We start from the raw sequence: 26531 nt of genomic DNA, 5'->3' as shown, positions 1-26531 counted from the left end.
GGTTGTGGAGAGAAGATACGGAGAAGAAGAGAGAAAATTGTCTTGAAAAACTTGGGAAGATTGTGGGGCAATGTTGTTTTACCAGACGAAAGAATAAAGGACAATGGGGCAAGAGAATGATTCATTTGTTGGTCCTTGGGATCTAACTTGGATAAGGAGGAAAATGACAGGAGAAGACTGGTAAGTAAAAATATAAGTGGTCAAGAGATTGTGAGGTTGAAGAGTATAGAAGTGAGATTTCTGGAAGGCTTTAGAGGTCATGTTAGAAAGTGGCTTTTTTGGAGGAGGAACAATTTCGCATGTGTTTATGAAAGCTGAGTGGGTAAAGTCTTGGAGGCGTTGACCACTGGAGATAAAGAAGCAAAAGAATGAAGAGGCTAGTTTATTTTATTTTGTTTTTAAATATTTTTTTTATTTTTCAATTACAGTTGGCAAACTAATATATTAGTTTCAGGTGTACAACACAGTGATTTATATAAGACATTTATATTAGAAATTTATGTAACTGATGAAGTGATCATCCCGGTAAATCCAGTACCCATCTGACGTCGTACATAGTTATTACAATACTACTGACTATATTCCCCATGCTAAACTCTACATTCCCATGATTATTTTTAACTACAAATTTGTACCTTTTAATCCCCTCCTCCCAGTCCACTTCCCAGTGGGGCAACCATCAAAAAGCTCTCTGTATCTGTGAGTTTATTTTTGTTTTGTTTGTTTATTTATCCTGTTCACAAGGAGGCTAGTTTATTGACTAGTGTATTGAGGGGACTAAGTGTTGAAATCACCAGGATAAGGAGAATGCATACTCTTAGGGTATGTCTTGTACCGTCTTGTAGAGCAGTTTTCACACAGCTGTCAATAGGTATTATCTCTTCCTTTAAAATGGCAGAAATTTGTATAATAGATTTTAGTCAAATTTCTATCCAACATGAGGAAAATATTTTTCATACTTAAATGGTAGACTTTGATCTAGAGAACTTGGCTGTTCATAATTACTTTAAGGAGCAAAATAGGATTTAGTGTTTTTAACAACAAAATGTTCTTATAAACACTGGATAATTTTACTGCTTTGTTATTACATAGATGTAAAAATGCAAAAAATTAATATCTACAAATAGCATAGTGTCTTATTGCTTGGTATAGTATAAAACAAATTCTAAAAAAATTTCAAATGTTTAAGTGAACTTGTTTCTCTTGCAACCGTCAATAAGATGTTGATCCCATTATTTATTTATAGGGCAGTGTCAAATGTAGGGGATACAGTTTTGTCATTTTAGTATTGCATCACATGCATAAGTAGATTTTAAATTTTTTCAGAGATTAAAATCATATTTAATAATTTATTTTTAAAAGTTCAAATACAAATTTATTTCCTTCAATAATAAAATAAGGTTCATATTTGATTATTGAATATTAAAAAAATTCATACATGTTAAAAACCGTAATATGACTATATACTTAAAGACCCACAATAATATCACATTGCTTATTTGATAACCCTAATTACCTACCTAGTTATAAAGCAGTAAGAAGGTCTCTGAGCAGCCCAAATTTTCCACCTCATAGCAATGAACTCTTTGGATTTATATATATTGATCTCTGTTGTATTTCATGATACAGTTTCTATAAAGTAAAAACTCAAGCTGAAATATTATTAAACTGTGAGGAATTATGTGAAAAATGCTGCTTTTTGTCCACCTGTTTAAAGTTGTTATTATTACCATTAATTAAATGTCAGCATTAAATCCAAAATTTATAGAGGAGATACGAAAATAAATACCTTATAGTACATCTGCAGCTTGTTCTGCCTGAAATTTAATGACTGCATTCTATCTAAACAAATTAAATTCATTATTCAGAAAAGTAATGTTTTGTTTAATTTTTAATGTGTTTCATTAACTTTGTCATTTAATTATTCAAAGTTTTCTCATAGTTCTGAAAATTTCACCTTCAGAAGCTAAAAGTGATTTTTGTCTCGACTGACTTTCCTCATGGTTGCAAATAGAGCAGAATTTGTCTTTGTTTTGCTCGGCTGCGGGGTTCTTTTAAAGAAAACTTCTTTTCAGAAGTCTCCACTTAACTCCTTAACCTGCATTGGCAACAGTTTCCAATAGTAAGGTTAAAAATAAATAATTTCAAATGTAATTATTTATTTATTTATTTATTTTTAATTTCCAAAATTTTACACATATCTCACCTTGAAACTTTTTCATAAAGCAATGGTATATAGTTTAAAATATGTCCTGACATGAATAATGTAGACTTTTACCACAATCAAATATCATGTAATGAAACAAGTTATTTTAAAAGTTGAATTAGATATGATGGAGAATTGGGGCTTTTGCTGTGTACTAATTTTATTCTTTCCAAGTATTTAGATTAAACGAATTTCAATAAATAATGCTTTGCATTCTATATATTATATATATAAGATATATTTGACTTGCAAAGACAACTGATTTAGTTTTTAATATTTTCTCATTTTTGATTGTGTTCATCTCTTTAATGCCTTGATCAGAGCTGGAAGTCAATTTTGGACAGTATATTTGTTTTCTACAATTTGCATATATTATTGCATTATTTCCATGGGTCCAGCTTAATTGGATCCTCTGTTTAGGGTCTCACAAGGCTAAAATGAAGGTGTTGGTCAGACTTTGTTCCTTCCTGGAGTTTGGAGCACTCTTCCAAGCTCACGTGGTTGGCAGAATTGGTTCCTTAAGGTTGTAGAACTGAGGCTTCCTTGCTGGCTGTTGGCCAGGGCCTGCCCTTAGCTCCTAGAGGCTGCTCACATTTCCTGCCACATGGCCTTCTCACAGATCCTCTTGCAACATGGCAGTTTTTACTTCCAGTCCAGCAGGAGAATCTCTCTCATTATCTCTAGTCTCTCTTTTTTAAAGGATTCATCTGGTTAAGTCAGGTCCACCCAGGATAATCTCTCTCTTATTAACTCAGAATCAACTGAGTAACAACCTTAAGTACACCTGCAAAATGCTTTCACTAGTTCTATATTCTGTTATTTAGAAGCAAGTCACAGATTCCACTTGTACTCAAGTGGAGGGGATTTATACAAGTGCATGGTTATCAGGGCCAGGAGTCATGGAGCCTGTCTTACAATTCTCTACCACAGACAAGTCGAGCTATTTCTTAAAACCTGTTTTTTGTTATTGATTTAGTTATTTACAAATATGAAATTACTGTATTATATGTAATTATATAAATAGAATTACTGTAAATTATGAATGTCAATTAATAAAAGACACTTGTAATGTGGACATCCTTGCTGCCAACTATCTAATTCAGTTTATTCTGAAAACTCTTTTTTGTTAAAATAACAACAGATAATTACTTTAGTGACCATTTCAATGATAAAACTTTCTAGAACATTTAAGAATTTGAGTTGCAATTTAATAGAGTCTTTAAGTTTTATCTTTATTTGCTTAACTTTTATTTCGCCCCAAGTATCATCCTAAGTGAGATTATACTGCCGTTAAGAACAATTGCCTTGCTTACAATCTAAATAATCCTACAAGAATTATTTAGATTTCTTATGAAACGAGAATGAGACTATAAAGTCTCCTGATTTAGTAAGGGGGGGGACTTTAAAACACTCCTGTTGTATTTTAGTTTTAGTACTTACCTTAAACTTTCAAAGTACTTTGATGTTTATGATCTAATTTATATATATGTATATATGTATATACATACATAGAAAGACAGACAGAAAGTAGGGGAGGGGAGAAAGAGAGCATCTACCGGATGGATCTCAAGCACTGTGCATATACCTTTCAAATAAAACAGCTAAGATGCCTGTCCTTTTGGAGCTCATGTTCTGCTAGGAGAGATGAGACTGAAAAATGGTTTAATAAAGTGTGGGAGCTTTTGTTAGTACTAAAGGAAATAGCGGAAACAATGGTAAGTTAGATAATAGCAGGTGGCACCCTATTTTAGATTAGTTGGTCAGGGAGGCATCTCTGATGCAGTGACTCAGCTTAGCCCATTGAGCTTTGACTTATTCCAGTAGCTCTTTCTGATAATTCAAGACACTGTCATATTTAGCAACATGTAAAATATGTTTTGCTTGTAGCGTATTTTATATTTATGCTGTCATAACGTTATAACTGAGAAGTCGAATATTCAAAATCTGTTGTTGAAATATTTCTCTGTAAAACTGACATTTTCTAAATATATTTCAAAAATAATAAATAATAAAGCAATTAACATAAAAATGTTTCTCGTTTTAGGAATGGTGGAAAGCACCAGACATAATTGGAGTGGGTTGGATAAGCAAACTGATATGCAGAATTTAAATGAAGAGAGAATCTTAGCTTTACAGCTTTGTGGGTGGATAAAGAAAGGAACAGATGTAGATGTGGGGCCATTTTTGAACTCCCTTGTGCAAGAAGGGGAATGGGAGAGAGCTGCTGCTGTGGCATTGTTCAACTTGGATATTCGACGAGCAATCCAAATCTTGAATGAAGGGGCATCTTCAGAAAAAGGTATTAGGTTATATTCTAAGATACTTGGCAGTTCATAGAGTCCTTTAAAGAAAAGATACTGATAATTTTCAAAAATCTAATCAATACACTTATGTAAATTTTTTAAAAAAATTAGCATGGAACTGTATAAAAGTAAATTTTAGCCCATCCCTTTAGTTTATGCCTCAGTTTAAGTCTATAAAAATGAAAGTGTGTTTTAATTGTCATTTTAATAATACAAGAAATACTTGTGTCCATTTTCAAAGTTTTTTCTTTTAAAGATACCTCACATTTTAAAAATGTATTGTCTTGGAGATTAGAACTACTTTAGTTTGCAAGCATTTTTATGGCGAACATTTGAGCACATTTTATACTTTATCTTTTGGCTGATTTTTGACGTTTAGGAAACTGAGTAACATTTTTAGTTAGACTGATAGAGATTCTTAAAAAATGATATTTTGATCTGCAAAATGCTTCTATGTGAGTCTGGTGATTTAAACATAGTTTCCATTTAATATTTTCTAAGAAGAAAGAAACAGATGTAATAAAGTTTTTACTTTAACATTTTGCAGAAGAATACTCTCAGAAATAAGTCTTATTCCAGAAATTCAGTTTTTTTCCTTACCTGAAATATTTCACTTGCAAATACTTAAGATGTATATAGCTATCGATTTTTAATACACCTAGCAAATTATTTCTGAGTATTCAAAATACTTAATTCTTATTTGCTGGTCCATTTTGAAACGGTTACAGTTCTGTTATAGAGAAAAACATGAAATTAACTGTAATATATTACGTTGCAGTCTAAAAGTTGCTAAAGCTAATGTCTTGCCCAGATTGGCCTCTTTTCCTTCACTTTTGCTATAATTTAAATGTAAGTAAGGCTTTCCGCATTTGAGATTGCAAGAGAAGACATATGGTGATGGAAAAAAGAATTGCTATTTGAAGCCATTTCTTAATTAAAATTTTGCTGCAACCTGACAGCATGATACTTCCCTGTCATGTGTACCTGGAATATTTGTGTTAGATTTGAATATCGCTACTAACAGTATGGGAAAAGTATCTTTCCACTGATTTTAATAATTTGGTTAAGGACCGAAGAAAAGGTTTCCCTGAGTCGAATATTCCTTTCCATGTGGAAATAAATTGTTCTAAGCAGGATTGTTCTAAGCAGAAAAAAGTCCTTTATTTTTGTTTCAATCATTAAAGACTTTAATTTAACAGAGTAGGCAGAGAGAGCAAGCACAAAGTAACTTGGGGAAAGTGTTTATAGAAATGAATAACAAGGCTATTAAAACATAAGGTGGGAAATGCTGCTTTATTTGGAAAAGAAAGAAAATGATTAGGATCAGGAAGCAATAAGAAAGCTGCTAAATAAATGCGGAAACTACTTAAGAGTAAAAGTTAAAGGTGAATTTAGTTTTCTTTTGAAGCTAAACTTGTAAGGCTAGAAAGCCATGGGGCTGACACCAGGTTAACAGCTTAGCAGCAGCAATATGAACTTCTGAGAACAAATGTTTAAAAGACTATTGGTAACAAATGCTTTGTTGCGAATGTGTCTAAATACAATTCTGTGGTAATTCTGTTGGTTTTATCCTAGAAATTAAAAGTATAATAAGAATGCTGAAATACTGGCTTTCAGCACCTTATAGTTAAAACATATACGTAAATATGTGCATTATATATTTAGGAATAGGAAGACAAAATGATTTTGAAAATTGCAGTTCTGAGATACAATTATATTTGTTATCAACATTTTGAAATACCTCAACTAACATAAATGATCTTATTGATAAAGTTGGCAATGATTCTGGTAGGATGGCTTCGCTTCATTTAGGCCCTGAGCAATACATGCTGTGTAGGAACCTGCCTGGAATGAGGACTTGAAAATTAAAGATGTACTTGTCCTGCACAGGGTTTGTAATATGGGCAAAAGTTTTGTAAGAATTTTTGGTCCTTTCCAAAATTCCAGTCTGAATCGAAACTTATTCTGGAGGTCTTAATTTTTTCTGGGTAAAAGCTGCCTTCTCTGATCTTTATTTGTTTATGGTTTAAGAACTGAGATACTAAGCTTTTGATCACTTTGATTAGCTGGCTGTTTTTAATATGCAGGTGATCTGAATCTCAATGTGGTAGCAATGGCTTTATCAGGTTATACAGACGAGAAGAACTCCCTTTGGAGAGAAATGTGCAGCACTCTACGATTACAGTTAAACAACCCGTATCTCTGTGTCATGTTTGCATTTCTGACAAGTGAAACAGGATCTTATGATGGAGTATTGGTAAGCTAATTTCTGTTTCGTAAGGCTCTCCTTTTAAGATAGGTGTTTCTATCTAACTTTGTTAAAATTTTCAAATGTCTCTTTGCATAAAATATTGTTACAGTTTGGATGCATTTTCTGTTATTTAAAATAAAGTATCCAAAACATTTTTTGACCAACTCTTCTTGAATGTGATTCTCAAACTAGAACTAGTTAGCTGACAGCAAACTGAACTTGATTTTTAAAATAGTTTTAGTAGTGTAATTTACAGACACAGAAGGAATGTGATTTTACCCGTTCACTTAAGAACTGAGCTCTAGAATTCAACAAATATATAGATATAAATTTTATATTGAAATAAAATTTTAAAAATATGTTTCTTGTTTTTGTTAAGTAAATCAACACATGATCAGTTATGGTCAGGATGACCATATATATCTTGTCTGAGTATTTGTCTTTCTCAGACATGTTCTAGTTCGGAAGATAAATTGTATGATCACACTACTTATGGTGGACTATTTCATTTTTGTCATTATTTGGTCTTTTTACTGCTACTTTTTCCTTATATGCTTTAATCACCTATGACCACAATTACCATATAAGTTCCTTATCACAAAGTTGGGAAAGAAAGAATAAAGTGAGATTTGCTTATCAGTTTTTGTTACTGTTTTAAGCTTCATTTTAGTACTGCAACTTTCTTTGCACTGTTGGGCTTCTTTCTAGCACTGAGAAGAGCTTTCTAACATGAAAGTTATTTTTATGTTTGTCATTATAGCATTTCTCTTATAATTGTTCTAATAATAATCTAATAATAATTGACTTAAATGTCAGTCCCTAAGAATTTTTTTTAAAACATGTATTTTGTTGAGGTATTTTAATGAAAATTTTAATAAATGTTAGTGTTTATTTGGAAATTTCTTAGTTTATATATTTTGTCTACTAATATTAATAAATTACTATTGAACTTTTCTAACAACTTGAAATTAACATCCAAGAGTATGTTGTGGTTCCTTTTGTTTTTACTGTTAGTACTTTTTGTTAAACAGAAGACTTGAAATGTTGCATCTTGAAGAAATCGATATTTTCAGGATGTGCTAGAGAATGAAGACTAGAAAAAGAAGTGGGTTGTTCACATTTTAAATTGGTAGAGAAGTATATTCTCTAAATATCAAATTCTGTATTTTAAATTAGATGTTCTATTATAAATCCTCTTCCTATACCTAAATTTTGGTTATTAGGTAAGGGGTAGCTAATCTTGAGTATGAAGTTCATATTTCCAAACTATTTTAAGAGTGTACTTAATTACACTTTATGTGTAAATAATTATTAATATTGTTCTTTTAAAAAATTGTTGAGTTGCAATAATCTAGTGAAAATCAGAACATAAAGGCCTGAGTTTTTGCTGTCAGTTACCTTAGCTAGTCAGTTAACTTTTGGGGATTTTAGTTTTCTCAGCTATAAAATAGGACAGATAATTATTCATAACTCTTCCCAGATCAAAAATTTTAACACCTGCAACTGAATGTAAAAGTTAAGTACAGTTTGTATCACACATGTTCCTTCTTTATGGCAGAACCATACTTCATATTTGTAAAAACACACTAAGGTAGGTATCAGCTGAAGTAGTCATATGTTTAAAAGAGGAAAACTATATTTTATAGAATGACTTCCATGGAAATAGGATTTTTTCCACCTTTAAACTATGTTTTACTTATCACAAAATTAATTATACCTTTGTACAATCATAAACATTTTTCAAAATAGTGTTTTATAACGTTGACAAGTATACAGAAATTTAAGTATCATAATGCCTCTGAAAATTTTGCCACAAACCACCTATTGAATAGTATTTTACTGTAGCTACAAAATTGTGCTTATTCAATTATAAGGCTGTATTTTTAAATTTATTTATTTTGTTTTAGCAACATGTATTGATTTTCTTTCTAAATTCAGTGCTGGTATATTAAAACTGGTATATTCAAGTAGTAATTCACCAATTTCCTGACTTGATTAACTTAGCAAAAGAAAGATTTTCTGTTTCTCCAAAATTAGTTTCTATAATGGAAGGGTTACATGGCATCTTAAATTTGATAAACTGTACATTCATTGCATATATTTTCTTTTGGAGTTATATATAAGATGGAACTGGAATTTTTCATAACTGATTTGGTCAGTATATAAGAGGTAAATTTTTACTTTGTAAGAGCAATAACCTTAGCAGCGAGTTTCCTGAGAGTTACATTAAGAAAGGCATCTTAGGGGATTAATGGTTCTGCCAGTATTATACACAATAACTTATTAATACCTTTGAAAATAAAATTACATACTGTATATATAAAATACTTAGTCTTCAGAAATTTAAAACTCAGCACCTATGAGTAACTCCTTGCTTTTTCTTTTCTCTTCAGTATGAAAACAAAGTTGCTGTACGTGACAGAGTGGCATTTGCTTGTAAATTCCTTAGTGACAGTCAGGTAAGAACTGATTTAATTTCATATTTGAAGTGATTTATATTTGCTGTTACTGAATTAAGAAACTTATCTTTACATATAAATAATGTATATGTGAGATGTACATAAAATTCTTCTAAAAAGTAAATAATCTCTGTTAGGTCAAGATATTATTGTAAATGTGTATCATAATTAAATTTACTTTTTTAAGAATGCTGACTTAATGTTTTAGTTTATTTCACCTCTTAGGGATGCTATAAAAGGATTCCTTTGTTTTCTAATACAATATACAGGTACTGAATACATATGATTTTATATATATTATATATATATATATAGTATATTACATATATATATATCATTATATATAGTAATAAAATGTGCTAAGTACTATAGTAATGAGAAAGTGCTAGGGGAATACAGAAAAATCTTGGCTGGAGTTTGGGGTGGAATGAAGTCAGGGAAGACCTTACAAGAGATGATTATTTTTGATAATCTTGAATTCCTTTCAATTTTTTGATTGTATTATATCCTACTATAGTAGCAAGAACTTTGCAAAATAATGAGAACAGTTCTCTTTACATTTAAAATAGTAAAACCTCTATGGCTCTTTTATAGAATAATTATGAAAACATAGTACATGTCTTGTCTTTTAAAAAATACATATTTTAAATGATCATGGATGCTGCATTATAATTTATAATAGATGCAGATTTCTAGAGTTCACATATCTAGATTTTTGCAAGGGCTTTTGTTTTAAAATGTTACCCATTAAGAATAACATTGTTCCAAATGTAGAAGTTTTAAAGGTATAGAAAATGGATTGCTTCAGAAAAATCACTTTGAATTTTCCAGTTAAATAGATACATCGAAAAATTGACCAATGAAATGAAAGAGGCTGGAAATTTGGAAGGGATATTACTTACAGGCCTTACTAAAGATGGAGTGGACTTAATGGAGAGTTATGTTGATAGGACTGGAGATGTCCAAACAGCAAGTTACTGCATGTTACAGGTGAGTGCAGTGTGGCGGCAGTGTAATGAAAAAAAAAACGTCTAACCACCTTCTGTATTTTCTTCCCTCATTGGGTGTGTATGCCCTTTTGGTTGCTTAGGGCCTTTAGAAGGTATTTAGCTTTAACCTAATCATTTGCCTTCCAGAGGACTTCTGCCTTATTTTAGTGTTCCTTAGCCTCCTACATTGGGTTATCCAATTTTTCCTTTCACTTTGGGAAGTATCAGTCTTGCTTTTATGTAAAGCTCAAATGGAGCAGAGAAACCTCTCTTCAATTTCTCCAATTTTCTACAAAAGAGATTGCCTTTCCCTGATCTGAACTACAGCCTCACTTGAAGTGCAGAAGGCAAGTTACACCACAGCTCTCTTCACTCTCATTTTTCCTTTTTATTATCAATGGACATGATTTGTTGTAACCAGTTCATCTATTTTCTCTGTTTTTACTGTCCAGTGGTTACAAACAAATTCCTGGCAAAGGTTCCCATCTAGTTTACTTTTGTTGGAAATGTAATAAAAATTTGGAGCATTTCACTGAGATTTCCTATAGCCCTCCAGCTCATAGTATCCTTTCCTGGTGTCCTCATCCCTTTATACAATATGATAGCATGCCGTGTACTGGGTAAATGCGGTAAAATGCCATGTACTGGGTAAATACGGTAAAATGCCCTCTTACCCACCCTACCTTCTTAGGAACAAGTATAGATACTGGCCCACAAACCACAATGTAAATTTACTCTAATGTATGAGGCCACTGCCACTAGAGAAAAGGTGTCCTTCCATAACATAATGAATCATTTTTTTTCTTACTGAAATATCACATCTACTAAACTGTACATATATGGCTACAGAGTGCAAATGGGTTTGTAACCTCTTAACAAAATTTATAAATATATTTAAAATGCAGAAAGTGTATATTTGTATATTTGGATCTTAAAAACTAAAGTCTGATATTCAGCTGTCTTTTAATTGGGATGTTTCCTCCATTTATGTTTATATGGTCAAGGTTAAGTCTACCATCTTGCTGTTTGTTTTCCATTTGGTGTTTTTTGTTGTTGTTGTTGTTCCTTTTGTTTCTTTCCTGCCTTCTTTTGGGCTAATTGAATATTTCAGTGTTTCACTTTATTTCATCTATTAGCATTTTGGCTATACCCCCTTTCATTATCTTTTTTTTAAAGTAGTTTCTCTAGGTCTGACAATACGTATCTTTAATTCATTAATGAACATTTTACCTCCTCATACTTCATATTTCACAGCTGATACATCATGCTTTCTATTCCACTCTTTCTCTTTCATACCTCACACCTAACACTTTCTGCTTTTTGCTTAATATTTCATGTTTCACAAACGTTACAACAGTGTAATTCCATTTAGTCACGCCCTTCCTATTATCATATATTTTAAACTCCAACTTAGAGTTTTATTATTTTTGCTTTGAATAGTCATTTATTTTTTTATGTAAATTATATGAAGAATGAAAATATGGACTTTTATATTTATTTATCTATTTACTATTCCTCGTACTGTTTAGACCAGTAAACCCAAGTTTTATCTAATATCATTTCCCTTTGGTCTCTCTCTCTCTTTAGCACTTCTTGTAGTAGAGATTTCCTGGTGACAGATTCTCTCAGCTTAATTTTAACAGAAAATGTCCATTTTGTTCTTGTTTTTCTTTCAGCACTTTAAAGATGTGGTTTCATAGTCTTTTGGCCTCCATTGTTTCTGATGATAAGTCAGCTATTACTATCCTTTGTTCTCACGTGTAGTATTTTATTTTTTCCTTGGGTTTCTTTCAGGATTTTCTTTTTGATTTTCAGCAGTTCATCCTTGATGCCTATGGTAGTTCTTTTTATCCTGCTTGTGGTTCATTGGGCTTCTTGAATCTGCAAGTCAGTGTTTTTCATCAGATTTGGGAAGTTTTGAGACATTGTTTCTTTACGTGTTTTTTTTGGCTTCAATCTCATTCTCTTCTTCTTGGAATATGTATGTGTATATATATATATATATATATGTGTGTGTATATGTATATACACACACACACATATATGTGTATATATATGTATATATATCACACATACACACATATATACAAACCCACGTGTGTGTGTGTGTGTGTACACATACACGTATATATGTGTGTGTATGTATATATATACTGGGGTGTCAAAAAAAATGTATACAGGTGGACACTTTGGTCAACGTTGCTCAAGCAGTAGTTCGCCATAAGCAGAAGTGTCTGGACACTGATGGTAACCACTTTGAGCCGTTCTTGTAATTATGGAAGTCAAATGTGACTTGTATTCATCTTTTGTTATTGGTATATATTGAGTATTACAATTTTAATAGTTTTTTCCTTTCTTAAAATGTGTATACATTTTTTTAGCACCCTCTGCATATATATAAAAAACTATTTTATATTATCCCATAATATCTTGAGGCTCTGTTCATTTTTCTTCCATCTTTTTTTCTTAATCTCTGTTCTTCAAATTGGATAAATTCTATTGATTTATTCATTGACTCTTCTGTGACCTACTTCCTGATGTTAATTTTTCCAGGGAATACTTAGTTTTAGTTGTTATACTTTTTAATTCTAGAGTCTTATTTTTTTGTACTTTCTGTTTTTCAGCTCAGATCCCTGTCTATTCACTAATTAAAACACTGTTTAAGTCTTTGAATATATGTCTAATAGTTGCATTGAACTGTTTGTTGGCTAATTCTAACATATGGGCTATTTAGGTTTAGTTTTTTTTTTTTTTAATTTATTGGGGTGACAATTGTTAGTAGAATTACATAGATTTCAGTTGTGCAATTCTGAATCACATCATCCATAAATCACACTGTGTGTTCACCACCCAGAGTCAGCTCCCCTTCCATCACCGTACATTTGATCCCCCTCACCCTCATCCCCCACCCCCCAACCCCCTTACGCTCTGGTAACCACCAAATTACGTTCCCCAGATTAATTTTCAAACCCCGTGGCCATCCTGTGGTCACCGACTGCCCTCCAATCCCCTCACCCTCCCCCCCACCCCCCACTCCCCCCGCCCATCTAGCAACCCTCAGTTTTTCCTCATTGTCTCCCAAACAGTTTCTGATTAGTTCATTCACTTATTCTTTTCTTTAGAATCCGCAAATAAGTGAGATCATATGGAACTTATCTTTCTCTGTCTGACTTATTTCACTTAACATAATGTTCTCTAGATCCATCCATGTTGTTGCAAATGGTAAGATTTCTTTCTTCCTTATGGCTGCATAATACTCCATTGTATAAATGTACCACAGTTTCTTAATCCAGTCATCTACCGATGGGCATTTTGGTTGTTTCCATGTCTTAGCTATTGTGTATAGTGCTGCAATAAACATAGGAGTGCATAAAGATTTTTGAATTGAAGTTCTGGATTTCTCCGGATAGATACCTAGGAGTGGAATTACTGGATCATAAGGTAGTTCCATTTTCAGAATTTTGAGATACCTCCATACTGTTTTCCATAGCGGCTGCACCAGTCTGCAATCCCACCAACAGTGCACAAGCGTTCCCTTTTCTCCACATCCGCGCCAGCACTTGTTGTTTGTTGATTTATTGATGATAGCCATTCTGACTGGGGTGAGGTGGTATCTCATTGTGGTTTTTATTTGCATTTCTCTGATGGTTAGTGAGGTTGAGCATTTCTTCATATGTCTGTTTGCCATCTGTATGTCCTTTTTAGAAAAATGTCTCTTCATGTCCTCTGCCCATTTTTTAATTGGATCGTTTGTTTTTTTGGAGTTGGGTTGAGTAAGTTTTCCATAGATTTGTGATATTAGGTTTAGTTTTTATTGACTGCCTTTTTCCTTGACTTTAAACTACATTTACCTGTTTCTTCATATGTCTAGTGATTTTTTTCATTTAATACTACATGTTGTGTACAGTACATTATAGAGATCTGGGTTCTTTTACCTGTCTCTGAAGAATTTTGGTTAATGTTTTCGAAAGTTCATTTATTTGTTTGTTGCTCACTTTGGTCTTATATTTTGCTACTGCAGATCTGTGGAAAGCCCTAGGTGTTTCATAAGCCCTTCTTATTTGATCAGACTTAAGCGCTGAACTGTTTCCTCTGCAGATTCTTGTCAGAACTTGATTTTCAATTTTATTGGGGCAGATCTAGAGAAGACTTACTAAATATAAATTAACCATATTCTTTCTTAGTTTATCCGGACTGCCATAGAAAGGGCAAGAGTGGGGGTATGAAGATTTCTTACTTTTTTGTGAATTTTCTTTTTAAATCAGAGGTTGTAGTCTACCTTAGTACTTAGTTCTAGCTAAGTTGGTCATAATTAGGACTAGAGTAGATGTTTACTAGTTTAAGAAATGAAATTGACAACTAAGTTTTTTACATGTTCTTTTTGCTAAATTTGACTCTGGTAATTGAAATTACTAACTAATTAATAGGTGAAGTATATGCTTCTATTTTGATGGAATGTCTAAAGATAGATAGTCTTTATTAGCTGTTACAGGTTTCTTCTGTTTTTCCATAAGTAAGATGCCATGCTAAGTTCCAACATTTTCCTTTCCTATCTGGCCACCAAATAGAATTGGGAAAACTGGACTTCAGATTGATGCTCATGGCATCACTGGGGGTAGAGACTTTCTCTACTTTCTTCATCTTGTGAAGTTAAGGAATATATGCTGGACATGGCAAAAAGTATTCTGTGAAAACCCAAAGCAAGCATTGGTGAAATGTGGAATGTCACAGCTGCCAGGGAAAATAGAGCTTTAGGAAAAGTCTTACTGAGAAGAAATTAAAGTTCTTATTGAGAAGAAATCTAAAGTAAATTTAAGGAACAGAAATTGTTGATTTTCACTATGGCCTAAGGTCATATGAATGAAGAACATGTTTGGCTTGGTTTTTGTTTTTTCCTGTTTAATTTTTAAGGTGCTAAAAGTACGTTTTGACTGAGTGCAAGCGACAGGTTTAACTTTCAGATCAGTAGATATACAAAAACAGCATCTCAGTTCACAGTTCATTGCTAGATATGAAGGACCATGCTTGGTATTATTTGAAATGTGATTAAGCAGTTTTAGTGTGCATTTGGATTAGATAGTAAACTTTTGTGAACCCAAAAGTTGTAATTGTTGGGACAGAGTACTCACATCACTTTTCACTGCATGCAACCAGGAAAGTGAATTATGTGCTCTTGGGTTTTTAAACTTCAGTAAGAGATAGAGCACAACACTTTCCTGGCCAGATATAATGATACATACAAGTAATATTTCTGTCATTAGTAGAGGCCAGCTTAAAGTAATTTAATAGAGCTGCCATCAGTTATTTTATCTGTATCCTCACTAGGAGCCAGCTTTTGGCAAAAAGGAGGCCTATTTTTTCTGTGTTACTCATAGTCACATTACCTAGAATGATATGGTTTATCCAGGAAATTTTAAAACAAGTGAAATAATCCATGTTTTCTTCTTAGGGTTCTCCTTTAGATATTCTCAAAGATGAAAGAGTTCAGTACTGGATTGAGAATTACAGAAATTTATTAGATGCCTGGAGGTTTTGGCACAAACGAGCTGAATTTGATATTCACAGGAGTAAATTGGATCCCAGTTCTAAGCCTTTAGCACAGGTAAGTACATTGTTTTGGAGAGAAATAAATTGTAACATGTACCTAGTAGTCCAGCAAAAGTAGAAATGTTTACTGTATGTATATAGGATAAATTTAGGGTTCAATTTAATAAATTGATATTAGTTGATTCTTTTGCTTATATTTAGCTCCCATTGATGTCTTTATCTATCCCAGACTGCACTTTGTCCTGTATCTTCCTGTTTTTTTTTTTTAGTCCTGCCACTTCCTAACAATTATCTCAGTGACTTGAGCTTTACGCTGAGATACAGCACAACACAGCAGGCCTAGAGGATCTTAGGCAAATCTAAATGAATCCTAGGGCTGTGTGAGCGTTTCCAGTATATTCCAAGCCCTTTCAGAATCTGAACTATGATATGGTCTTAACACATTCCACTTATGTATCATTTTTCTGCACTGTTTATATGTAATAAGGCAGGATTTTTTGACTGTGTGTGTGTGTGTGTGTGTGTGTGTGTGTGTGTAGTATACATAAACATATACATATATGTCTGATTACACATGGAAATTTTAAATTTTTTCTTTCGGCATTAATTTAATGCTCATCCATCTCATAAAGCACATGATGTGGTGATCATTGTATATCTAAGTTCAGACATTAAAAACTAGGTATATCCTCAGTGTGAGCACTGGATGGTGCTATTTTCTTATTTTAGAAAGGGGAGATATTAGTACTTCTATTAAAACAACCTGAATATTAGTAAAATAACATTACTTTAATATTTGTTACTGATCTATATAAGTGTTTAAGAGCCTAGGAATTTTCAAAGTAAAATGAACAGTGTCTATTACCATTCTAAAATTAATAACCATTGCAGGATACTTAACTCCTTTTTATCTTAGGAACTGAGTGTTTTCTTTACAAGAAAATTTTGTTCAGGCGATTATACCATGGAAATTTGGATCAGAAGTCATATTAAGATATTTTTAATATCTCATGGTGAAGTCTAAAGTCCTTACTATTTCTAAAATGTTGGGAATCTGGTGTTACCAGATTTATCCGTTGTATGTCAGTGATACTAGGAGGAATACAAATAAACAAAGGTGACAGAAAAGTACTCAAATAATGTAACTGCTATGTGGAAATAAAATGAGAACTAGTTAAATTTAGCAGATAACAAATTATTTTACAATGTAAGATAAGTTTAAAAATGATTTTAAAGTAATTTGTTAGGATCAAACTTTGAATTATTTATTAATTTTATTTATAAAGTTTGCATTATATTTTAACTCCTTTCATTTATTTTATAGGTGTTTGTGAGTTGCAATTTCTGTGGCAAGTCTATCTCCTACAGCTGTTCAACTGTGCCTCATCAGGGCAGAGGTTTTAGTCAGTATGGTGTCAGTGGCTCACCAACAAAGTCGAAAGTCACAAGTTGCCCTGGCTGTCGAAAACCCCTTCCTCGGTGTGCACTTTGTCTCATTAATATGGGAACACCTGTCTCTAGCTGTCCCGGTATGACATAATTCTATAATACACTTTTCTGAGCTGAGATTGTTCCTACATAATTGATTTCATGTTGTAAATAAAAGGCATACTAGCTTGATTTTATATTATTTCTAACAGTGAGCTACTGTGCTAGCTTGTATTCCATATAGTTCATAAAATTTACACATTAAAAGTAAATTTATATCCATGATATCTCAGGTAATCTCCCAAATTCAGGCCAATTTGAAGTCAGTGAGGAGAGCTTAAATATTAAGTAATCTTAAAATTTTACCATTTTTTATTATATACATTTCAGAGATTTTTCATTTTATACATTGCTTGAACAAAGAGGCAAATTATAGCGTAAATAAGTTCTGTGTGAACTGAGATATGTTGAAATAGTTACATTTAATACATCTTTTGAACCATAAGCCTCAGGAAGCTCTAATGGCCCAAGTGCTGTTCCTTTTTGCTAGATAATAGGTTTTCAGTCTTTTCTATTTTTGAAATAGGTAAGAAAAGATAAAAACAATTTTCTAGAATTTGAAGAAAATTAAATCTTAAAACATTTCAAGCTCTCTTATGGAAACTATTAATGAAAGTTCACTCAAGTTTATCAAATATTAACATTTGTTTCATATTTGCTTCAGAAATATTTTTCTAAATTTGCTTCAGAAATAATTTCTTTATATAATACATATTTGAGCACTTGTTTAATACACTAAGATAAGGTTCGTGTGCTGAAATGAAGCAAAATCTTAGTGGAGCTTAGGGTATACAATGAGCATGGATAACTTACATAAAAATTAGAAATGATATGTTCTAGAAAATAAATACTAGTCCAGGCTCCCTTATTTGTCATTCCAAAATCCCTGAAAAGATCTGAAAATCCACAGTTTTTAAAATAAATTTACAATCTTATTTGGCAACACAAACAGACAAAAACCTGTTCAGAATTGATATGAGGCTGTTAAGGTCTTTATTTCTCTTATTTAGTTGTGAATATTCATGTTTCACTGCAGAAATACTTATGTGAGATGACAGGATGATGCTTCAGACTGGAGGTGTTATATAATATTTGCTCATTATTTTTCTAAAATCCCAACACATTTTGAATTCTAAACCATATCTAGCTCCCTGAGGTGAATAAGGGATATTATATAAAGAAAGTGTTAGGGATTTTGAAAGTGGGAAACATTACTTCTATCTGAAGGATATGTGGAAAACTTCAGAAGGAAAATACCGTTTAAGCTAGTCCTTTAGAGTTTGATAGATTTAAATGGTGAAGATTTTAGAGGTTGTAGACAAAGAGTAAACAGCATGAACAAGGGTAAAGAGATTGGTGAGTATGGTAAGTACAGAGAGTGTTATGGGAACTAGCATGTGCGTCATGGTGAAAGGACCTACGAAGCGGACTGATAGGAAATAGTGTAAGAAAATTAGGGGAGCCTGAATATGATCTTTAAAGGCACTGCTGAGCTGATTATAAAATACTAAATCTGTTCTTTTTCGGTACGTAAAATGAGAAGAATCTGAGTTCCAAAATAAAACAGACCTAATTGAAATCAGTCTCATGGGAGTTTAAAGATTCAAGTGTACAACACCCCCCTACCATTAGCATCCATTTCTCATGCTTCATGATCCTAATGGCCAGGATTTCCATAGGCTTACTTTACCTGAGGGCTGCATGTTTTTACATTGCACTCAGTTGTGCTTTGAAGATTGGAACTGTTCAAACTGTTTCAGTAAAATTTATAATGATAAATGTTTATAATTATGTGTCTGTAATTATAGTTGACCCTGGGACAACATGGTTTGAACTGCGTAGGTCCACTTATTCTCAGATTTTTTTTTTAGTGAATATGCAGTTGGTCCTCCCCGTATCCCCGGGTTTCGCAACTACAAATTAAACCAACTGCGGATCGAAACAGTATTAAAAACAGCATTTTCAATCTGCAGTTGGGAATCAGTGGATGTGGAGGGCCGACTGCCTTGTTCTATACCATTTTATGTAAGCGACTTGAGCATCCACAAATTTTCTGGAACCAATCTTCCATGGATACTGAGGGATAATTGGAGTTAAGATTTGGGCAGTCAAAAGTTACGCTTGAATTTTTTACTGCATGGGGTCAGCGCTTCTAACCCCCATATTGTTCAAGGGTCAACTGTGTTTATAAATATTTATAATTATAATGGTTATAAATTATAAGCATGATGAATTATAAATGTTATTTATTCAGTTGTTTATTTAGTACCTATGTTCTAATTGCCATTAATATTACAGTAAACAAAATAGACAAAATCTGCCCTTGTAGAGCTTAACTTCTAGGTATGATACGTTTTTTTGAGTTAGATTATATACTGGTTTTCTTCTTACTCTTCTGTTATTATTATTGTTGTTATTTAGTCCCTAAATGAAGCTATAGTTCCCTCAACTATTCTGTAGCATTTATCTTCATCATTCACTACAAATCTCTTAAAATTTAAAGTTATTTGATTTTAAAAAGCCTTTTCACAGCACAGCCAGCTTTATTCATGAAACAAGGAGGTAAAGGCTTACTTCTCTTAAAAAAAATAAAAAAAATAAAAAGCCTTTTCATACAGCAGGGAGGCAGACCTTAATATTTTTAGCTCTCATCAGAGAAACAAGGATTAATCTGTTCTGGATTCAGTTTGTGTTCTGGATATGTTAGAATTTACAGAAACAAAGTGAAAATCCCTAATGAGAGCTATACACAACGGTATAAAATAATTTATCTTTCAAAGTCTGTATTTTTCTTTTTCTCTTCTCTCATTCCTCCCCCCCCCCATTCATTGTTAATTGTTTTCATGAAATTTTTAGGAAGAATTTCAGTGTTTTACATCTTAAATCCTTGAACAGCTTGAATACCACCTTCATATCATTAGCAAAAGCAGATGGGTATTTTTTAAAACTACTTGCAAGGCTATCCCTGTGGTCATTAAAGTGTGACCAGCATTGGCCCAGGAGAAATTTTGAATTTGGTATCATGTCTTAAAAGGTGTACACACACGATTGCTTAATTAAGTTTAATATTTCTACTTACTCATTTTCTATTATCTCTAATTATATAAGATCTTAAAATATTTTAATTTGATTTGTTGTTTTAGAACAAAAGAAAACATATTAAGGTGGTCAAAATTAATAGAATGAGCATGTTTTTGAGCACTAAGTGGTTTGTAAACGTGTATGAAGCTGTACATGGATAACCATGCGTGTGTAATGACACATTTTTCTTCACTTTCTTATGAACTGTGACACATAGGAATGTATATATCGTGAGTGTATATATCGGGTCCCCCACCCTGCCTAAGATAACATTGTCTGTACTGATGCCATTGCTCACTTCTCCTTGCCTGCTCTCACCTCTTTCCTTCTCCCCAGAGGTAACCACTGTCCTAAGTTGTGTGTTATCCAGTCTTGAGCTTGTCTGTGTAGTTTTATCACATGTTTAATTTTGTTTGTGCTTTAAATTCTATGCAAATGAATCTTACACAGTATATATTCTTTGCCTTGCCTTTTTTGCTCAAAGTTGGGGCTTGTTTTATTATTTTTTTTTTAGTTTCAATTATGCTAATGAATGTAGCAGTAGTTTATTCATTTTGCATTACTAGTTAGTATCCCATTCATGATTGTAGCAGTTTTCCCACTCTTTTATTGATGGACACTTGGGTTGTTTCCAGATTTTTACTATTATGAACAATGCTGCTATGAATATTCCGGCAATGTCTCCTTGTAGCGTGTACAAAAATTCCTCTAGTGTATTTACGTAGGAGTAGAATTGCTAAATCATACTGTTTACTAATGTGTTACTTAGGATTTTTATGTGTCTGTTCAGGAAGGAGACTGGCCTGTAATCTTCCTTTCTCATACTATATTTGTCTGGTTGTATTAGCAGAGTTATGCTATCATGAAGTGCTTTGGGAAATTGCCCTTTTTTTCCTCTTCTTTGAAAGACTTTGTATAGATGAAAATAACTTTCTCCTTTACTGTTTGGTAGAACTCACCTGTAAACTGGCCTTGGTATTTTCTTTGTGGGAAGATTTTAAACTACTGATCATTTCTCTAAAGTTGTTAATTCAGACTACTTCTTAGTGGGTTTGATATTTATATTTTTCAATTTTTTATTGGCTATTAAAGATGTAAGGAAACTTATGTTATTTGGTGTTTTTCAATCTAAACTAGATTCTAGCTTTAAAATTACTACTTCAATATGATGTATGATTTATGTTTTGACATCATTTTAGAAATATCTTTTAAGAAACTTGGAATAAAATAATGTAGTTAATGAAGATCATTTTCTTTAACCCATAGGAGGATCCAAATCAGACGAAAAAGTAGACTTGAGCAAGGACAAAAAATTAGCTCAATTTAACAACTGGTTTACATGGTGTCATAATTGCAGGCACGGTGGTCATGCTGGACATATGCTTAGTTGGTTCAGGTAATCAGCACATTTCTTCTTTAATAGGCTTGGAGTTAGAGGAGATACAACAAATGGCCTTTTAAATAGTTCAGGTTTATACAACCAAAAGATGAATTTCTTCTTTACTGTCGCCTGAGTTAACAAAGGTGGTGTCAGCATTTCTGTCATTAGATATCCTATGTAATCTTAAACTACAAAATTAAAACTTCTATAAGAAATAGTTTAAATATGATGTATGGGTTAAGTGTTTGAATAGCATCATTTAACTTTATTTGGGGACAGGATATGTTTACATTTTTTTCAACTGACTGAATATCCTATCATATGTAATATGTAATTGAATTATAAATTAAAAATGATAGAGTACATATCAAACTACTGCATCCGCTATCTTCTAAATAAGCTTATTATGTAGCAAGCATCTAATGCAATGGGAGACTCTCAAGACCATATGTAACTTTTCCTTTGAACAGTGCCAGGGGCCCTGTCCTCCTAATTGCTATTGCTTTTACACCCAGTTTGTCACACTGGCTTTCATTTGAACTATAAGCACTTCCCTGACACCTTCATAACTGTGAATGAGTGATCTTATTATATATTTAGAAAGTAAAGCTATTCATTTTTCAGTAACTTTCTCCCCAAGTTCAGCTTGGCAGTCATTTCTAATTTAATGCTTTTAACGCTTTTTGTCCTTGGGTTTTAATTCCTATATTTTTCCAAATGCCATTTTGAAAAATTGTATTATAGATACAGATAGGTATATAGATAAATATAGTATGTATATGTATGTATAATTTATATTTTTAACTGTTTCTTGACTTGTCATTTTAGGGACCATGCAGAGTGTCCCGTGTCTGCATGCACGTGTAAATGTATGCAGTTGGATACCACAGGAAATCTGGTACCTGCAGAGACTGTCCAGCCATAAATGTCATCACCTAAAGAGAAACCTTCAAGTGTGGAGCTTTCTAATAGATGTCCTTCATAGCTCAAAAACATACCTCAGAACAAGTCACTCATGACTTTCCTGTAATGGGAAAATAAATCATTCTATCAAATCAGCAATTTGATGTTTGAGTGATTTTGATGTGCTTCACAGAGACAAATGCTGCTGAAATGAACATGAGACTATGGGCATGGATTCTGTTCAGTTGGTTGATAAAGTTCATTTCGGAAGAATTTTGTAGGGTTTTGTTGAAATTATAAACACTGTGCAAGCAGAGTTTCTGGAATAGCCAAGAACAGACCTTAAATCTGTACCTTCCAAGCTGAAAGTGGGTATCTTTCAGTAAAATCTGTACACTTTTAAAATAGAATAAAATGAGCAGTTTGGTGTTTCAGGTGATAGTTTAAGCTCATCCATGCTTACATTCCTTTCAGATAAAATTAAAACCATGGATTTTTATTTTTTGAATTGGAAAGCCCCTACCCCACAGAATAAATTTGATCAAGGTATGGTTGATATATATATATCGTATATACATTTTTTTTTTTAAGGAGTCTTTTTGCCTCGTACACTTTCATTTTAAGGTAAGAAATCTTTTGGCACAGACCTTTACTGTCTTCCTAGAAAAACCAAAATTAAGACATCTTACAAATTTTCTCTTCTGAAGAGAGAAATATGGATCATTTTAGGGGAATGTGTTACAGAAATTTCAGTTTCAGTGTCCTCATTTGTCTTCAAAGATTTCTCTCCCTGTTAATTCATCATCTGATGCTCATTTTCTGGGAGGATTTCATTGAACACAGAATCTATGCAAGATTATATGGGACCAGCCATTCAACAGACTCCATGTCAGTGTGTCCTACTGTCCAGTTCCCTCCTATTTTGAAATACCTTTTTTTCCCTAAAACTAGGAGATGAAGGGGAAAACAGTCACTTTGGAGACAATTTCACTTTAAATGTAAATTTCTGAAAGTAAGTATATTTGGGCCAGTTCAGGGCCTTTACTTTAAATATTTATTTTTTTCCCTTTTCACAGGTAGATAGTTGGAAGAGAAATACAAAGGAATTGTAGCATGCTTCTCTATCATCTGACATGCAGAGGACTGAACTGAATTTCATAGTTGAAGTTGTATTCATAGATAAAGCGTAAGCTTAAAAGTTAATTAATTTTATAGATTTTTAAAGAAAGAAATATCTTAAACTAAAGAATTTTAAGCTTTCATGTTAGCACTTTTACCTGGTGAAACTAAGACTAGTTTGAGGTGTGACCTAAATATTGAACAATAGTGGATTAAAATATTTTTTTACTTTGAGATATGATACAAAAGATCCTTTTCTAGGCAAACATTGCATATCTACTCTAAACATCTCTCTTAGATGACAGTCTTCTTTCAAAATGAAAGAATTGGGAATAGATATAAATAGATAGATATCTATCTAAATACTTGTAGATAGCTAGCTAGCTAGCTAGCTAGCTAGATTTTTTGTTTTTACAGAGATTGCTATTAAGAGGGTCTTTTCCAAGCTTAAGTCTGATTTCATTTTGCTAAAACATAACCTTTACCTTTAAAAGTGCTTCAGTTGAAGTGTTCCTTTCAAATTTACTATGTTCTACTTATGAAAAGTCAGCTTTAAGTAATATCAAACTATCTGATACATTTTCAATTTTTTTTTAGCTAAAGTAAGGTAAAATTATAGAATGAATATTTAGAATAGGGGTATATCTAAAATGTCATTTTTGGAAATATTTAATTAGGCACACATAAAGTCTGTTATATAAATAATCTGCTTGTCTATAATCATAGAGTGACATTTTTAAGATTATTTACACCTATGTGTCAACTTCCTAATATTTTCTGTGAAGCCTAAATATACTATGAGATGTCTATGATGTTTCGCATTTTAGTGTATATGGACCATGACATGAAAATAGATTCAAATTATTTTTCTGTTTTTATTACTAGGTCATTGATGTTTGGGTTTATAAACTCAACAATATATTTTACCTAAACATGTTCAATCAAAGTGATTAATAAAAGTGTTTTTATTACTTTTTTAGAAAAATAAATCTGGGTTGAAGTCAACATGTCTAATCTACAAATTATGAATCCTCTATAAATAATTCAATAAAGTAACATTAGTACTTAATTTGATGGCAAATTCAGTACTTAATCTTAGAAGCAACTTTTTTTTAGGCTTTTTCAGTTTAATATACTTTCCAGAGTGGTTATATTCTTTAAAATAGTTTATTCAAAAAATAGCTTTCCATTGTCAGTGCTACACATGGTAAGTATTAGAGTTATAATATAGTTTTGCGTTTAATTGCATGGCTAAATTTAATTTCACTCATTTGACTGCAAATATTTAAAGTATGGGCTTTGAGATTTAAATGATAATCCTAGCCTTTGTACTGTGGCCAACTGACTCTCATTTTGAGCTTCAAATTCCTCATGTTTAAAGCAAGGTGCAGAAATACGTACCTCATAGGGTGATGGGAGTGTTAGGTGATAAAAGCAGCCTAAAGTACTACTGTATCCTGTCACATAGTAAATGCTCTATAAGAGGTAGGGATTAGCAGTCATTGTTACCTTAATCTTTATGGGTTACTCATGTGTCAGTATCATTTAAGGGAAGGATCTACATTTGTCTGGAAATTTCCCACTTGTTTTCCCAAATCTGAATAAAGTATGGCCTTTTCTTTGGAGGTAGGACTTAGCTATTTTTGTTTATCCGGTATTTATTATGTTACTTTTTGCTGCATGAAGAAATGCTCTAAACAACCACCTAGGAGTTTAATGTTATATGTGAGTGAACCCAGGGATGAAAATTTTGGCAAATCTGGACAGTTGACCAGTAATTGTTGAAAACTTGAGATTTTCATATCTGTATTCAACTCTTAAATCCTGGTCTTCATGGGAGAAAGTATCCAGTATTATCTCTGTATAATCCTTCCTTTTCTGCCATTCTACTACACTTGATGTTCATTTGAATTAAAATGTTGGGGTGGCAGTGGTAATGAAAAGGAAGTACCCTGTTATATTTGCTCTCCCTTGGAATACCCATAATTAAAGCAAGTAGGCACTTGCTTTAATTTAAGAATAATTAGTTGTACATGACTAACTGCTGCTCCCGTCAAGGCATCAGAGAGGTGGGAGAGACGTGTTACATGTTAGTTCAGCATCCTCATATTGAGTGCTTGTGATGCACGTGGCCATGGCAGAAGTGGGGCCAGCTGGATAGTGCTCTCCTATCTAGTACTCTAGCTCCTTCCATTACATCATCTGCTTATTTTCCCTCGTGCCTCTGAATTTTATTAGTTACCTTGCTGATTATAAAAGGCAGCTTACAAAATACTATTTTTTATAAAATGTTTATTCCAGAATATAGAGACGAAAGCTTCCCAAATGATTTTTAAAGTTGACATAACCCAGATGTCAAATTATCATAGATTACCAAAACAAGGAACCAATTTCACTTAGGGATATATATGATAAATTCATAAGTCAAAGAATATCAAATCTCACAGCATTTAATGAGAATAATAGTTAGTGTTGGTGCTTATGATATGCAGGTTCCATGCACGTTATCCTGTTTGATCCTCACTGTAGTCCGGTGAGGTGGGTATACTGTTACTGTTTCCATTGTGTACATGAGGCAATTAAGGTGTAGGGATAGTAGGTCACTTGTCCTAGGTTACACAGCTAGTAAGTTGCAGAACCAAGATTTAGACACCAGTAGTCTGACTTCCCCAATCTGTAGTTTTAATTCCTATTTTATAGTCCTATGTAGTACTTTATGGGCTGTGTATAAGAGAATGCTATGACAAAGAAGGTATTATTATATTTAGTATTAATATGTCAAAAGAAAAATCATGTCAGTAGTC

The 26531-nt window shown here is 32.6% G+C and overlaps 1 protein-coding gene across 3 annotated transcripts in view; it reads left to right on the top strand.

The window, feature by feature from the left end:
• MIOS (meiosis regulator for oocyte development) overlaps positions 1-24028 on the top strand; it is a 33870-nt gene extending 9842 nt beyond the window's left edge. The window contains exons 4-11 of one of the 3 annotated variants that reach the window (XM_033088756.1): positions 4251-4505; positions 6597-6766; positions 9154-9219; positions 10051-10209; positions 15658-15810; positions 17080-17284; positions 21591-21720; positions 22534-24019. In XM_033088756.1, coding sequence (XP_032944647.1) covers positions 4251-4505; positions 6597-6766; positions 9154-9219; positions 10051-10209; positions 15658-15810; positions 17080-17284; positions 21591-21720; positions 22534-22630 — 1235 coding nt within the window. In that variant the 3' untranslated portion in view covers positions 22631-24019. Of the gene's footprint in view, positions 1-4250; positions 4506-6596; positions 6767-9153; positions 9220-10050; positions 10210-15657; positions 15811-17079; positions 17285-21590; positions 21721-22533 lie in introns of all 3 variants that reach the window. The other 2 variants (XM_033088754.1, XM_033088757.1) reach the window with 2 other exon arrangements.
• Positions 24029-26531: the final 2503 nt, after the last annotated feature.

This window comes from Rhinolophus ferrumequinum, chromosome 20 (genome assembly GCF_004115265.2).
Source record: "Rhinolophus ferrumequinum isolate MPI-CBG mRhiFer1 chromosome 20, mRhiFer1_v1.p, whole genome shotgun sequence".
In the NCBI taxonomy this organism is placed as follows: domain Eukaryota; kingdom Metazoa; phylum Chordata; class Mammalia; order Chiroptera; family Rhinolophidae; genus Rhinolophus; species Rhinolophus ferrumequinum.
This window is presented reverse-complemented; position numbering and strand designations above follow the sequence as displayed.